At 45.5% G+C, this 15,948-nt stretch overlaps 1 protein-coding gene across 1 annotated transcript in view; it reads right to left on the reverse strand.

Annotated features, from left to right (window-relative positions):
- mindy4 (MINDY lysine 48 deubiquitinase 4) overlaps positions 1 to 15,948 on the reverse strand; it is a 204,321-nt gene that overhangs the window by 41,829 nt on the left and 146,544 nt on the right. Inside the window, exon 14 of the mRNA XM_033040703.1 lies at positions 8,472 to 8,535. Coding sequence (XP_032896594.1) covers positions 8,472 to 8,535 — 64 coding nt within the window. The remainder of the gene's footprint in view (positions 1 to 8,471; positions 8,536 to 15,948) is intronic.

The following is a 15,948-nucleotide window of genomic DNA, read 5'->3' on the forward strand; positions in this document are numbered from 1 at the left end:
GAGCAATCCAACCAAGACCTCAACGGTGGAACAGGCAGAGGATGATGGCTGACCTTAATGGAACGTCACAACGGCTGGGAAGGCGGATGAAGGCTGCAGCAGAAAAGGGTCTCCGGTCATCTTGGACTCCATGCCACTGGATCCTGACCCAGATCTGTCAAGGACCGTGGGGTGGCTGTCTGTGTATCATTCTCCCCACATTAAATAAAGTCACGCACAGGCGTCCTCCATATAGGGAATAGCTCCCTGGAGACATCCATGGTCAGCCATGACCGAAGGGGGCCTAAGAAGAAGATGAGTGTTTGACTGCACTGGGTCTGTACTCGCTGGAGTTTAGTGGATGAGGAGAGACCTTATTGAAACTTCCCAAATAGTAGATGGTCTGGATAGAGTGGATGCGGAGAGGATGTTTCCACTCATGGGTGGACATAGTGAACTTCAGAGTTTTGAACCAGAGGGCACAGCCTCAGAATAAAAGGACGTAACTTTAGAAAGGAGGTGAGGAGGAATTTCTTTAGTCAGAGGGTGGTGAATCTGTGGAATTCAATGCCAGACAGCTGTGGAGGCCAAGTCATTGGGTATTTTCAAGGCAGAGATTGACAGCTTCTTGATTTGTGCAGGTGTCAAGGGTTATGAGAAGGCAGGAGAATGGGGTTGAGAGGGAAAGATTGATCAACCATGATTGAATGGCCCAATAGTTTACTTCTGCTCTTCTGACATGAACTTCATTCACATGCAAACCCACAACTTTAACTGTGCTGCTTTCACCACAGTTGCTACCTGACCTGGTAGGTATTTCCAACTTTAATGATGAAATGCCCTGTTAGATTTTCAGATGACTTTTTAAAGATCCGTCAGAGCGAGGGCCGGAGCGAGGGCCTGCTGGTACATGGCGGTCAGTGTGGAACGCAGAGCACGGAAGCAGATCTGTTGCGAGAAGTGGGTGGATTGACCCAAAACTTCACCTATCCATGTTCCCCAGAGGTGCTGCCTGACCCGCTGAGTTACTCCAGCACATTGTGTCTTTTTTTTGTCAACCAGCATCTGCAGTAAACCAGTATCTGCAGTCTGAAGAAGGGTTTTGGCCCGAAACATTGCCTATTTCCTTCGCTCCATAGATGCTGCTGCACCCGCTGAGTTTCTCCAGCACTTTTGTCTACCTTCAATTTTCCAGCATCTGCAGTTCCTTCTTAAACACATCTGCAGTTCCTGGTTTCTTCTCCCAAACACTCATTGATGGAAAGGTCCCGACTCGAAACATTACCTATCCACGTTCACCAGAGATGCTGCCTGACCCATTGAGTTACTCCAGCACTTTGTGCTCTTTCTAAAGAACGGTCTGCCTGCTCAGAGGATGGCACAGCAGCAGACGAGGAGGCAAGAAGGACGATGGAGAAATGGCAGAGGAAGAGTTGGGTCACTGATCAGTTGTCATGGAACGGCAGAACAGATTAAAAGAGTGTCATAGCACAGTGCTTTCCTATAAATGCACTCCAGCTACTGTGCTGCCCAATATTTATGTCAATAGACATTACCGAAATAGATGATTAGGTAATTAATCCAGTTATTTTTGCAGTGCTATTTTGCACATATGGGGGTCAGTTAAAATGTATCCAATTACATTGCTAACGTTCTGGAAATAGCAGGTAGCCATTCTGCACTACTAGTCTCCCCAAATGAGATCATGGAATATTGTTGTTTAGTTTAGAGGTACAGTGTGGAAACAGGCCCTTTGGTCCACCGAGTCCGTGCTAACCACAATCTCCCGTACACTAGTTCTATCCTAGGCACTAGGGACAATTTACAGAAGCCAATTAATCTACAAACCTGCACGTCTTTGGAATGTGGGAGGAAACCGGAACACCCGGAGGAAATCGGGTGGCACCATCGAGTGTGGCAGCCTCGCCAGCAGCTGTCCGTCCTCTCACACTTTTTGTTATTTTTAGTGTGTCTAAAAGTATGTTTTTAAAGGTTTCCTAGTCTTTTTTATGTGGGGGATGGGGGGGGGGAGGAGGAAATGGGGGGGAAACCGTTTCCCAGTCACTTCCTGGTTGTAGATGCATCATTTTTCCGAGTCACATCTTTGTCCCCCCTCGCGGCCTACCATCTGGATTGGCGCGGCCTTTCCTGCCGGAGACCGGCCAGAGCTTCAGCAGTGGCGCAGCACTGAATTCCATTGCGCAGCGGGACAATGCCTTACCGGGGATCGCTGTGTTGGAGCTCCAGAGTGCCGGGCCTGCTGATTTGAACACCGTGGAGCTGTGCTTGGCGGAGCTTCTAACCGCGGGTGGCGCTGAATTTAACATGGCGGAGTCCTGGGATCTTTTGCCGAAGGTCGCCAGTGTTGAATCTCCGCCTAGCTCGGCCTGTGGACTTCGGGAGCCGCGGTCTCCGGTAGGAATTGGCCGATTCGGAAACTCCAAGCCGCTGAGTGTGTTCTTCCATTCCGACGCCGGAGCTCCGATCATCCCGGCGAAAGGGTCTTAACATTGGGCCGCCGTAGCGGCGAAAGCGGAGGGCTCAAAGGCCCTGACCACGGGTGAACAAAGAGGAAGATAACTTGCCTTCCCTCACAGTGAGAAACATTGATTCTGCTGTGTGGGGATGTTCATGGTAAATTCTATTGTGTATTGTTATTTTTATTCGTATGGCTGTATGGTAACTCAAATCTCACTGTACTAATTGGTGCATGTGGCAACAAATGTAACTTAAACTTGAAATCCATGGAGACCACAGGGAGACCATACAGACATGACCCGTTGTCTTCATTGAACCCACGTTTCTGGCGCTGGAAGGCAGCACTCTACTGCTGCACCACTGAGGCCTAACTCCATGCAATTGTCTTTTGACAAAATCCCTTACCATCTTTGGTCACTAAAAATCCATCAATGCACCACTGACATTTACAATTGAATTTGCTACGTTTGCCATCCGCAGAAAAAGTTCCAAACTTCTGTGAACTTTTGAATGTGGATGTGCTGACAAACTTCATTGGTGATATGCCTTCATTAGAGAGATATAGAGCAATATTACAATTTCACTGAGATTTCCTTTCTTGCAGAGTCATACACCATGGAAACAAGCTTCGTGGCTCACTACGCCTGCACAAGTCATGATCCCTAATAATCCATGCATTGGCAATTCAAGTGCTCCTCTAGATGTTTTGTGAATGTTGTGAGAATACCCGACTCCATCAACCCATCAAGCGGTGTGTTTCAGAAAGCAACCATTCCTTGCAAAAACCAAATCCGCAAATTCCCTAAAGTTCAGTTTAAACCTATGCCCTCCTATTGTGGACACCTTCGCAGAAGGGAAAACATTTCTACTGTCTACCTTATCCATGCACTTACCATTTTGGATCATAGAGTCACATAACAAGGAAACAGCCTCTTCAACCTAAACTTGCCCATGCCGACCAAGATGCCCCATCTAAGCTGCATTTGGCCCATATCCCTTTAAACCTTTCCTATCCATGTACGTGTCCAAATGTCTTTTAAATATTGTTATAGTACCTGCCTCAACTACCACCTCTGGCTGCTCGTCGTTACATGTACTGTGTGAAAAAGTTGCCCCTTAGATTTTTATTACATTTTTCCCCTCTCACCTTAAACCAATGTCCTCTGGTTTTTGATTGCCCTATGAGTAAAAGACTCTGTGCATCCGCATCATCTCTTACCCTCATGACTTTACACACAAATGTCAATCAGGAAACTCTTAAAGGGCCTGTCCCACTTTCACGAGGCAATTCATGAAATCTCCTGAGTTTTCCCCTTGATTCAAACTCGCAGAATGTTCGTAACGAGTCCGTAGGAGTTCGTAGATATATCGTAGCGGCTCGTTATGCTAGCCATAGGTACTCGTGGCATCAGGTAAGTCGGGACGTTTTTTCCAGCCCGATAAAAAATGTCCACGAGTAAAAAAATGGTTGGGATGAAAGAAATTGCAACTTTTTACTCGTAAGGAGGGCATCGAAATAGTTGTGGAAATTCGTAGACATACTCGTAGGAGTTCGTGAAGGTCGTAGGAGTTCGTAGCTAACCACGATCTTGATTTTTTTTTTTAGGTCCTTTAAACTCGGCCGAGGTTTCGAATTAAGTCGTGAAAGTGGGACAGGCCCTTAAGCCTCCTCCGCTCCCCAAAGAAAACAAACCCCATCTGATTTTCCCTCTCTCCCATTTCTGAGTACTGATGTAGCTGAAGGCATAACTTTGCTTCTCCTTTCACAGATGCTTCTTGAACTGCCGAGTATTTCCGGTATTCTCTATTTTTATTTTAGACTTCTAACTATATGGCGGCATCAGAGACCCGGGTTCGATCCTGACCTCAGGTGTGCAGATTTGCATGTTCTCCCTGTGACCATGTACGATTCAGATTCAGATTCAAATTTTATTGTCATTGTGCAGTGTATAGTACGACAAAATGCAGTTAGCATCTCCCTAGAAGAGCGACATAGAATATGAGCAATAAATAAATCTATTTACGTGCATACAATCATAGTAGTGCAATTATATTTTTCCTGGTGGTAGGAGTGTCGGGGGGGGGGGTGATTGGCAATTACCGAGGTACAGTGTTGAGTAATGTAACAGCTGCAGGGAAGAAGCTGTTCCTGGACCTGCTGGTCCGGCAACGGAGAGTCCTGTAGCGCCTCCCGGATGTTAGGAGGGTAAAGAGTCTGTGGTTGGGGTGAAAGCAGTCCTTGGCGATGCTGAGCGCCCTTCGCAGACATTGCTTGCTTTGGACAGACTCGATGGAGGGGAGTGAGGAACCGGTGATGCGTTGGGCAATTTTCACCACCCGCTGCAGTGCTATCCGGTCGGAGACAGAGCAGTTGCCATACCATACTGTGATACAGTTGGTAAGGATGCTCTCGATGGTGCAGCGGTAAAAGTTCACCAGAATCTGAGGAGACAGATGGACCTTCTTTAGTCTCCTCAGGAAGAAGAGACGCTGGTGAGCCTTCTTAACCAGAGTTGAGGTATTGTGGGTCCAAGGGAGGTCATCGGAGATTTTGACCCCCAGAAACCTGAAACTGGAAACACGTTCCACCTCCGTCCCGTTAATGTGGATGGGGGTGTGCGTGCCGCCCCTAGACTTTCTGAAGTCTACAATGAGCTCCTTGGTCTTCTTGGAGTTAAGGGCCAGGTTGTTGTCAGCGCACCATGCTGCTAGGAGCTGGACCTCCTCCCTATAGGCCGACTCATCATTGTTGCTGATGAGGCCAATCTGGATGCACTGGTTCTGGCCCACATCCCATAAACATGCAGATTTGCAGGTCAATTGACCTCCAAGACAACAATTTTTTACATTTCAGAATTCCAGTATGTTTCCTTTACTGACTAAGATCAACACAGATAAGGAATTGAACTTCTGAATTTCAATATGCTTAGGTAAACTTTTTGACATGCTATTGCTGATAAGGACACAGCCCAGACCATCAAAGAAACCAACCTCCCTTCCATTGACTCCATCTACACTTCACGCTGCCTCAGCAAGGCCAGCAGCATAATCAAGGTCTAGTCACACTCCCTCTTTTTCCCCTTCCCAAGGCAAGAGGTTGTAAAAACGTATACCTCCAGATTCAGGAGTAGTTTGTTCCCAGCTGTTATCAGGCAACTGAACCCTCTCACCTACTAGAGAGCGGTCCTGAGCTTCTATCTACCTCATTGGAGACACTCGGACTATCTTCAATCAAACTTTACTGAACTTTATCTTGCACTAAACATTATTCCCTTTATCCTCTATCTGTACACTGTGGATGACTCGATTGTAATAATGTATAGTATTTCCGCTGACTGGATAGCACGTAACAAAAAAGCTTTTCACTGGATCTCGTGACAATGAAATAAACTATGTTTTTTAATAAGGCAGAAAAAAATTGTGTCCAATGTGACACTGAGTGCATGGAGGGATTAAGATCTTATGAGATAATGCGATGGGGGTACTGAATTGTTAGACTAATTGAAGGCTCATGCACAACCATGCATGTATAGCCAATTGTTAAGTCTCCTTTCTTACAAAACGTACCCACAATATCTGGCACTACAAGGTAATCTAAAGATAAGGAAAGAGGCTTTTCTATTAATATATTAAAGTAGGAGTTACAGAGGGTGTAATATATAAACACAATATCTATTACTAGAAGGTACACAAAAAAGCTGGAGAAACTCAGCGGGTGCAGCAGCATCTATGGAGCGAAGGAAATAGGCAACGTTTCGGGCCGAAACCCTTCTTCAGAAGAAGGGTTTCGGCCCGAAACGTTGCCTATTTCCTTCGTTCCATAGATGCTGCTGCACCCGCTGAGTTTCTCCAGCTTTTTTGTGTACCTTCGATTTTCCAGCATCTGCAGTTCCTTCTTAAACACATCTATTACTAGATGTTCCCTGCACATTGTACTTGTGGTACACATTACTAATAAATCCCTTACTTTTAATTCTAAAGTACATCAATCCAGATGATAGTGGTGCAGCGGTAGAGTTGCTGCCTCACAGCGCCTTACTGCCCGAACCCGGCAATGGGTGCTGTCTGTACGGAGTTTGCACGTTCTCTCCGTTACCTGCGTGAGTTTTCTCCGGGTGCTCCAGTTTCCCCCCCCCGTACTCCAAAGACATACAGGTGTGTAGGTTAATTGGCTTTGTATAATTGTAAATTGTCCCTTGTGTGTAGGATAGTGTAGGTGTGTGGTGATCGCTGGTGAGCGCGGACTTGGTGGGCCGCAGGGCCTGTTTCCGCGCTGTAGCTCTAAACTAAACTAAAAAGAATATAAGCTAGAAAAACAAATTTAAAATAATTAAGTATATACCTGGTATCAAATGAACTGATAATAAGTCTATTTGTTTATTTTCTTCAGAGGAAATCCCTGGGTAAGGAGCAGGTGTTACTAAGTGAAAATCAATGTTGTGCCACCGGTGAGTCTTTTGGGATTAGTTGCCTGTTTCATGGAACAAGTACACTGACTGGTCTCGCATGATGATCTTGTGTAGTTGGAACAGTGACAGTACATTCAGTAACTAGATGAGAACAATGACATTTGCAACCAGAAATTTAGTGGGCTCGAAAAATACAAATAAAGGTCCTATATTAGAGACAAGGAATTGCAGATGCTGGAATCTTGATCAAAACACAAAGTGCTGGAGGAACTCAGTGGGTCGGGCAGCATCTGTGGAGAGAAATGGTAAATGATGTTTCGGATCGGGACTCTTCTTCAGACTGAGTGTGGTCGGAGTGGGGGAGGGACTGGAGAGTAAAGGAAACCCTGACAAGTGATGGTTGGAAGGTACACAAAAATGCTGGAGAAACTCAGCGGGTGCAGCAGCATCTATGGAGCGAAGGAAATAGGCGACGTTTCGGGCCGAAACCCTTCTTCGGACTGATGAGGGGTGGGGGGGAGAAGGAAGGAAAAAGGGAGGAGGAGGAGCCCGAGGGCGGGGGGATGGGAGGAGACAGCTCGAGGGTTAAGGAAGGGGAGGAGACAGCAAGGGCTAGCAAAACTGGGAGAATTCAACGTTCATGCCATCCGGACGCAAGCAACCCAGGCGGAATATGAGGTGCTGTTCCTCCAATTTCCGGTGTTGCTCATTCTGGCACTGGAGGAGACCCAGGACAGAGAGGTCGGATTGGGAATGGGAGGGGGAGTTGAAGTGCTGAGCCACCGGGAGTTCAGGTAGGTTACTGCGGACTGAGCGGAGGTGTTCGGCGAAACGATCGCCCAACCTCCGCTTAGTCTCCCCGATGTAAATCAGCTGACATCTAGAGCAGCGGATGCAGGTGAGGGGGGTTAGATTGGCAAATGGGTGGAGTTAAAGCCCTGTCCCACTGTACGAGTTCATTCAAGAGTTCTCCTGAGTTTGCCCTGATTCAAACTCGGAAATTTAAGGTAATGGCCACTCGTAGGTACTCGGGGCTCTCGTGGACATTTTTCTTCATGTTGAAAAATCTTCACGAGTCTTCGGTCCAACTAGCCCACACTGACCAAAATGCCCCATCTACAGTAGTCCCACCTGTGAGCATTTGGTCAATATCCCTCTAAACCTATCCTATTATGTACCTGTCTAACTATTTCTTAAACGTTGCATTAGTACCTGCCTCAACTACCTCCTCCGGCAGCTCGTTCCACACACCCATCCACCCTTTGTTTAAATAGTTACATCTCAGGTTCCTATTAAATCTTTCCCCCCCTCACTGGAAACCTATGTCCTCTGGTTCTCAATTCCCCTATTCTGGGCAAGAGACACTGTGTATTTATCCGATCTATTCTTCACATGATTTTGTGCACAAAATATATGATAGCAGATCCACTCTGGGACCAGCACCTAAACAGTCGCCTGGCTTTGATACCATCTTTGACTACTGTGACTTGATTCCATACATCCTACTCAGTTGCTTGACGTTAAGCAGGAGTTTTAAACTAACAAACTAATTCCATTTTGTGTATTTACCCTGCGATACATCATGGGTGAAGAAGCGGTACCAACCTGTGTACAGTAGCCGTGCGCTCCGATCAGCGTACTGGTGGGGACATCAAAGTCGCATTTTATTCTGCAAATAATTCAAGAAATGTTAACACTTTAAAAGATTGCTTTAACATTTCTGATGCCCTGATGACTGTGTGCGCTGATCTACGAACGCAACAAAGCATTAGGGAGATTGTTTCGTTGAACACCTCCGCTCAGTCTGCCTTGGCCTACGCAAATACATTAACTCCCCTTCCTATTCCCATACTGACCTTTCGGTCCTGGGCCTCCTCCACTGTCAGAGTGAGACCAAACGCAATTTGGAGGAACAGCACCTCATATTTCGCTTGGGCAGCTTACAATCAAGTGATATTGATTTCTCTAACTTCAAATATCCCTTCTTTTCCCTCTCTCTGTCCCTCCCTTCCCTCCCCCCACCCCAATTCTCCTACTAGTTTCACTGTCGTTCTGATTTATTTTACTGTTTGTATGTCACCTTCCCCTCAGCCAACAAGGAACCATTGTACATTTCCTTGATCAGCATCTGTTTTGATCTGTCCTTTTCACATCTTACCTGCTTTTGCACCCTTCCACATACAGTGCATTCAGAAAGTATTCAGACACTTTCATTTTTTCTACATTTTGTTACGTTACAGCCTTATTCCTAAATGGATTAAATACATTTTTTTAATCATCATTCTACACACACCCCATAATAAAAAAGCGAAAACAGGTGTTTAGAAATTATTGCAATTAAAAATTAATTAAAAAGAAATATCTGAAATATCACATTTACATAAGAATTCAGACCCTTTACTTAGTAATTTGTTGAGGCACCTTTGGCAGCGATTACAGCCTCAAGTCTTCTTGGGTATGACGCTACAAGCTTGGCACACCTGTATTTGGGTAATTTCTCCCATTCTTCTCTGCAGATCCTCTCAAGCTCTGTCAGGTTAGATGGGGAGCGTCGATGCACTGCTATTTTCAGGTCCCTCCAGACATGTTCGATCGGGTTCAAGTCCGGGCTCTGGCTGGACCACTCAAGGACATTCACAGACTTGTCACGAAGCCACTCCTGCGTTGTCTTGGCTGTGTGCTTAGGGTCGTTGTCCTGTTGGAAGGTGAACCTCAGTCCCAGTCTGAGGTCCAGAACGCTCTGGAGCAGGTTTTCATCAAGGATCTCTCTGTACTTTGCTCCGTTCATCTTTCCCTCGATCCTGACTAGTCTCTCAGTTCCTGCCGCTGAAAAACATCCCCACAGCACGATGCTGCCACCACCATGCTTCACCGTAGGTATGGTATTGGCCAGGTGATGAGCGGTGTCTGGTTTCCTCCAGACGTGACGTTTGGCATTCAGGCCAAAAAGTTCAATCTTTGTTTCATCAGACCGGAGAATCTTATTTAGGTGCCTTTTGGCAAACTCCAAGCGGGCTGTCATGTGCCTTTTACTGAGGAGTGGCTTCTGTCTGGCCACTCTACAATAAAGGCCTGATTGGTGGAGTGCCGCAGATATAGTTGTATTTCTGGAAGGTTCTCCCATCTCCACAGAGGAACTCTGGAGCTCTGGCTGAGTGACCATCGGGTTCTTGGTCACCTCCCTGCTCAGTTTGGCCGGGCGGCCAGCTCTATGAAGAGTCCTGGTGGTTCCAAAGTTCTTCCATTTAAGAATGACGGAGGCCACTGTGTTCTTTGAGACCTGCAAAGCTGAATAAATTATTTTATACCCTTCCCCAGATCTGTGTCTCGACACAATTTTGTCTCAGAGGATTACGGACAATTCCTTCGTGTTCATGGCTTGGTTTTTGCTCTGACATGCACTGTTAACTGTGGGACCTTATATAGACAGGTGTGTGCATTTCCAAAATTTTAATTTACCACTGGTGGACTCCAATCAAGTTGTAGAAACATCTCAAGGATAATCAATGGAAACAGGATGAACCTAAGCTCAATTTTGAGTGTCACAGCAAAGGGTCTGAATGTGATATTTCAGTTATTTCTTTGTAATTACTTTGCAAAAATTTCTAAACACCTGTTTTCGCTTCTTCATTCTGGGGTATTGGGTGTAGATTGATGATTAAAAAAATGAATTTAATCCATTTTAAAATAAGGCTATAACGTCACAAAATGTGGAAAAAGGGGTCTGAATACTTTCTGAATGCACTGTATCTAGTTTCCCTCTCCCCTGATTCTGAAGAAGAGCCTTGTCCCGAAATATCACCCATTTCTTCTCTCCAGAGATGCTGCCTGTCCCACTGAGTTATTCCAGCATATGTATCTATCTTCGCTGTAAACCAACATCAGCAGTTCTTTCCAAAAGCTTTAGTTTAGTTTAGTATAGTTGAGTTTATTATTGTCACATATAGCGAGGTACAGTGAAAAGCTTTTGTTTGTGTGCTATCCAGTCAAAGGCTATACATGATTACAATCAAGCCGGCCACAGTGCAGATAAAGGGCACAACTTTGAGCGCATGATGTAAAGGCCGATTAAACATAGTTCAAAGGTCTCTAATGAGTTAGATGGAAGGTCAGGACTGCACTCTAGCTGATGAGAGGACGGTTCAGTTGCCTGATAACAGCTGGGAAGTTCAGGGAGTTATTTTTAATATAGTCCCCTCTTTCAATAACCGTGATAGCTCCCGCTGTTGTCAATCAGACTAGGATCTCATCCATGTAAAAGTATTTCATCTATATCCAAATGACATTAATGTATAAAAATAAATGTAAGGGGAAACAGTACAACAATGTTAAAGCCCTGTTCCACTGTACGAGTTCATTCAAGTGCTCTCCCGAGTTTAAAAAAAAATCAAACTCGTGGTAAGCACGTAGAATGAACATAGCGGGTATGTTGGAGCTCGGGGTCGTATCTTAGCGACTCGTAACGCTAACGGCAGGTACTCGGGAAATGCGGTAAGGTCAGGAAGACTCGTGAAGATTTTTTAACATATTGAAAAATGTCCACGGGAGCCCCGAGTACCTGCGAGCGGCCATTACCGTAAATCTCCGAGTTCGAATCACGGCAAACTCGGGAGAACTCTTTGAATGAACTCGTACAGTGGGGCAAGGCTTTTAGTCATAGAAAAGATTTGTGAGATCAGAGAAAAGGCTGAACCATTTTTTTCCTTGTTCTTGTAATAATAATAATAATAAATTTTATTTATGGGCGCCTTTCAAGAGTCTCAAGGACACCTTACAAAAATTTAGCAGGTAGAGGAAAAACATGTAAGGGGAATGAAATAAATAGTAGAGACATGACTAGTACACAAAGTAAAGACGGAATACAATTCAAAACACAATATGAGGCAATTAATGCACAGATGAAAAGGGAGGGGGACGTGGGGCTAAGGATAGGCAGAGGTGAAGAGATGGGTTTTGAGGCGGGACTGGAAGATGGTGAGGGACACGGAATTGCGGATCAGTTGGGGGAGGGAGTTCCAGAGCCTGGGAGCTGCCCTGGAGAAGGCTCTGTCCCCAAAACTGCGGAGGTTGGACTTGTGGATGGAGAGGAGACCGGCTGATGTGGATCTGAGGGACCGTGAGGGTTGGTAGGGGGAGAGGAGGTCAGTGAGATATGGGGGGGCCAGATGGTGGAGGGCTTTGTAGGTGAGGATCAGGATTTTGTAGGTGATCCGGTGGGAGATGGGAAGCCAGTGAAGTTGTTTGAGGACTGGAGTGATGTGATGCCAGGATTTGGTGTGGGTGATGAGTCGGGCGGCTGCGTTCTGGACCAGTTGGAGTCGGTTGATGTAAGTGGAGCTGATGCCAAGGAGAAGTGAGTTGCAATAGTCCAGTCGGGAGGAGATGAAGGCATGGATGAGTCTTTCAGCAGCGGGAGGTGTGAGAGAGGGTCTGAGTTTGGCGATGTTGCGGAGATGAAAGAAGGAGGTTTTAATGACATGGCGGATGTGAGGCTCAAGGGAGAGTAGTCCCTATGTAATACAAATTGATAGTATTTGGATGTGGAGAGGATGTTTCCTGTTGTGGGATAGTTTTGGACTAGAGGGCACAGGCTCATAATAAAAAGACGTACCTTTAGAATGGAGATGAGGAGGAATTTCTTTAGCCAGAGGGTGGTAAATCTGTGGAATATGTTGCCCAAGGCGGCTGTGGAGGCCAAGCCACTGGGTATTTTTAAAGTGGAGATTGATGGGTTGTTGATTCGTAAGGGCGACAAAGGTTACGGGGTGAAAACAGGAGAATGGGGTTGAGAGGAGAAAAATAGATCAGCCATGATTGAATGGTAGAGCAGACTTGGTGGGCCAAATGGAAGAAACCTGGCAGTCCAATGCCACAACTCTATTCCTCCCTGCAAAACATTCTTTCATGCACTTATCACACAAGACTGGGCTTATATTCACTGGAATTTAGAAGGACGAGACGGGATCTTATAGAAACATATAGAACTCTTATGGGATGGGACAGGCTTGGGGGAGTCCAGAACCAGGTGTCACAGTTAACAAATAGGGGTAGGCCATTTAGGACTGAGATGAGGAAAAATGTTTTCACCTAGAGTTGTGAATCTGTGGAATTCTCTGCCACAGTAGGCAGAGGCCCATTCATTGGATGTATTCAATAGAGAGTTAAATTTAGCTCTTAGGGCTAACGGAATCAAGGGATATGGGGAGAAAGCAGGAACAGGATACTGATTCTGGATGGTAGACACAAAATGCTGGAGTAACTCAGCGGGACAGGCAGCAATTGATCAATCAGTCTGAAGAAAGGTTTCGACCCGAAACGTCACCCAATACTTCTCTCCAGAGATGCTGCCTGTCCCGCTGAGTTACTCCAGCATTTTGTGTCTACCTTCGATTTAAACCAGCATCTGCAGTTCTTTCTTACTGATTCTGGATGATCAGCCATGATCATATTGAATGGCGGTGCTGGCTCAAAGGGCCAAATGGTCTACTTCTGCACCCATTTTCTATGTTTCTATCGCAACGAATAGCACAGGACAGAGGAACCTAAAGGGAGCCTCAGTTATTTAGTGCATGAGGACATCTGTAAAAATTAAATCTGCCCTCAAATCTGACCTGCATCATATTTGTTGAGGCCAACCTGCACAATAGCTGGAAGCTGATTTTTATATTTGCTCCTGGAATATGGACTGCCCCAAATCCTGAGGTACAACTAAACAATAGCGTTATCAAAATTGCAGCTGTTGTGAAACAAACATCAACATTCTTCCATTTAATGCAAAATATATGGAAAAACTGTATTTCAGATGGCCCTTTCTGAAAGATAACTAGGGAGTTCCCTTCCCAGCGCATTATTCAAAAAGTTACAAAAACAACCCGCCTATTTTTGAAAAGAAAAATGGAGCTTGGGAGGATTTGCGATCGGCAGTTACAACAATAACTGTAATCAGGGTCAGATCTGTGAATGCTGAACTCCAAATAACCTCACTACAATGTTCAAGAAGGAACTGCAGATGCTGGAAAATCGAAGGTAAACAAAAGTGCTGGAGAAACTCAGCGGGTGAGGCAGCATCTATGGAGCGAAGGAAATAGGCAACATTTTGGGCCGAAATGTTGCCTATTTCCTTCGCTCCATAGATGCTGCCTCACCCGCTGAGTTTCTCCAGCACTTTTGTCAGCCTCACTACAATATTGCACTAATTCCAGGACACGTTAGTCATTCACTGTCGGTGGCAAACACACTTTCAAGGTACCCCCTATTCCATAGTGCCATATCTTAGACTAAAGTGTAGGAAAGAACTGCAGATAGTGGTTAATACGGAAGATAGACACAAAGTGCTGGAGTAACTCTGCGGGTCAGACAGCATCTGTGGAGAAAAGGAATAGATAAAGTTTTGGGTCAGAACCCTTCTTCAGACTGAAGAAGCCATTGAGTTACTCCAGCATTTTGTGTTTATCTAAGACTGAAGTGATCGCAGTTGAAGAAGTTGCACCTGAAGCTCTCATTGAGCCTGGTTCTCGCAGATGAAGTACAGCAGAGTATGCATTCTCATCCATGTTGGTGTAGACCAACAAAATGAACCAAGAAGTGGGTAGAGTGTTGAGGGCCAACTGAAAGCATGTTAATCCACGAATCACAGAATTGCAACGACATGGGTGGTCATAATTTTTCCAAAATTGTTTAGTTTAGTTTTAGTCTAGAAATACGGCGTGGATATAAGCCCTTCTGCCCACCGATCGCCCGCACACTTGTTCTATCAGACACACTAGGGACAATTTACAAAAGTAAATTAACCGACAAACCCGCAAGTCTTTAGAATGTGGTAGGAAACCGGAACACCAAGAGAAACCCATGTGGTCACAGGGAGAACGTACAAACTCCGTACAGACAGCACCGGTAGTCAGGATCTAACCTGGGTCTCTGGAGCTGTAAGGCAGCAACTCTACCACTGTGCCACCCCTAGCTATTTCTGAAGATTATAATGGGAACTCTGCATCGGTGAAGTGGCTAATGGTGATTGTAATGGAAGAAACCTATCAGCCTCAACTCTATTCTCTCCTCTGCAAATCATTCTTTCATGCACTTAACTAATTTTTTTTAAAGCACTGATTGATTCTATTTCCCCTGCAAGTAGTAAACCAGATCCTAACTACTCTTGCATAAAATCATCCCATCCTTGTATCCTCTGCCCACAATTATAGTCTAGTCAATAGACAATATGTGCAGGAGTAGGCCATTCGGCCCTTCGAGCCAGCACCGGCATTCAATGTGATCATGGGTGATCATGCACAATCAGTACCCCGTTCCTGCCTTCTCCCCATATCCCCTGACTCCGTTATCTTTAAGAGCCCCATCAAGCTCTCCCTTGAAAGTATCCAGAGAACCGGCCTCCACCGCACTCTGAGGCAGAGAATTCCACAGACTCACAACTCTCTGTGTGAAAAAGTGTTTCCTCATCTCCGTTCTAAATGCCTTATCCCTTATTCTTAAACTGTGGCCCCTGGTCCTGGACTCCCCCATCATTGAGAACATGTTTCCTGCCTCTAGCGTGACCAAACCCTTAATAATCTTATATGTTTCAATAAGATCCCCTCTCATCCTAAATTCCAGAGTGTACAAGCCCAGCCGCTCCATTCTCTCAGCATATGAGACCCACCAACCCGGGAATTAACCTTGTGAACCTACGCTGCACTGCCTCAATAGCAAGAATGTCCTTCCTCAAATTAGGGGACCAGAACTGCACACAATACTCCAGGTGTGGTCACACTAGGGCCCTGTACAACTGCAGAATGACCTATTTGCTCCTATACTCAACTCCTCTTGTTATGAAGGCCAAATGCCATTCTCTTTCTTCACTGCCTGCTGTACCTGCATGCTTACTTTCATTGACTGATGAACAAGGACCCCCAGATCACGTTGTACTTCCCCTTTCCCAACTTAGATAATAATCTGCCTTCCTGGTTTTGCTACCAAAGAGGATAACTTCACATTTATCCACATTAAACTGCATCGGCCATGCATCTGCCCATTCACCCAATCTGTCCAAGTCACCCTGCATTCTCATAGCATCCTCCTCACAGTTCAC

The sequence above is a fragment of the Amblyraja radiata genome, chromosome 2, assembly GCF_010909765.2.
Source record: "Amblyraja radiata isolate CabotCenter1 chromosome 2, sAmbRad1.1.pri, whole genome shotgun sequence".
Classification (NCBI taxonomy): Eukaryota; Metazoa; Chordata; class Chondrichthyes; order Rajiformes; family Rajidae; genus Amblyraja; species Amblyraja radiata.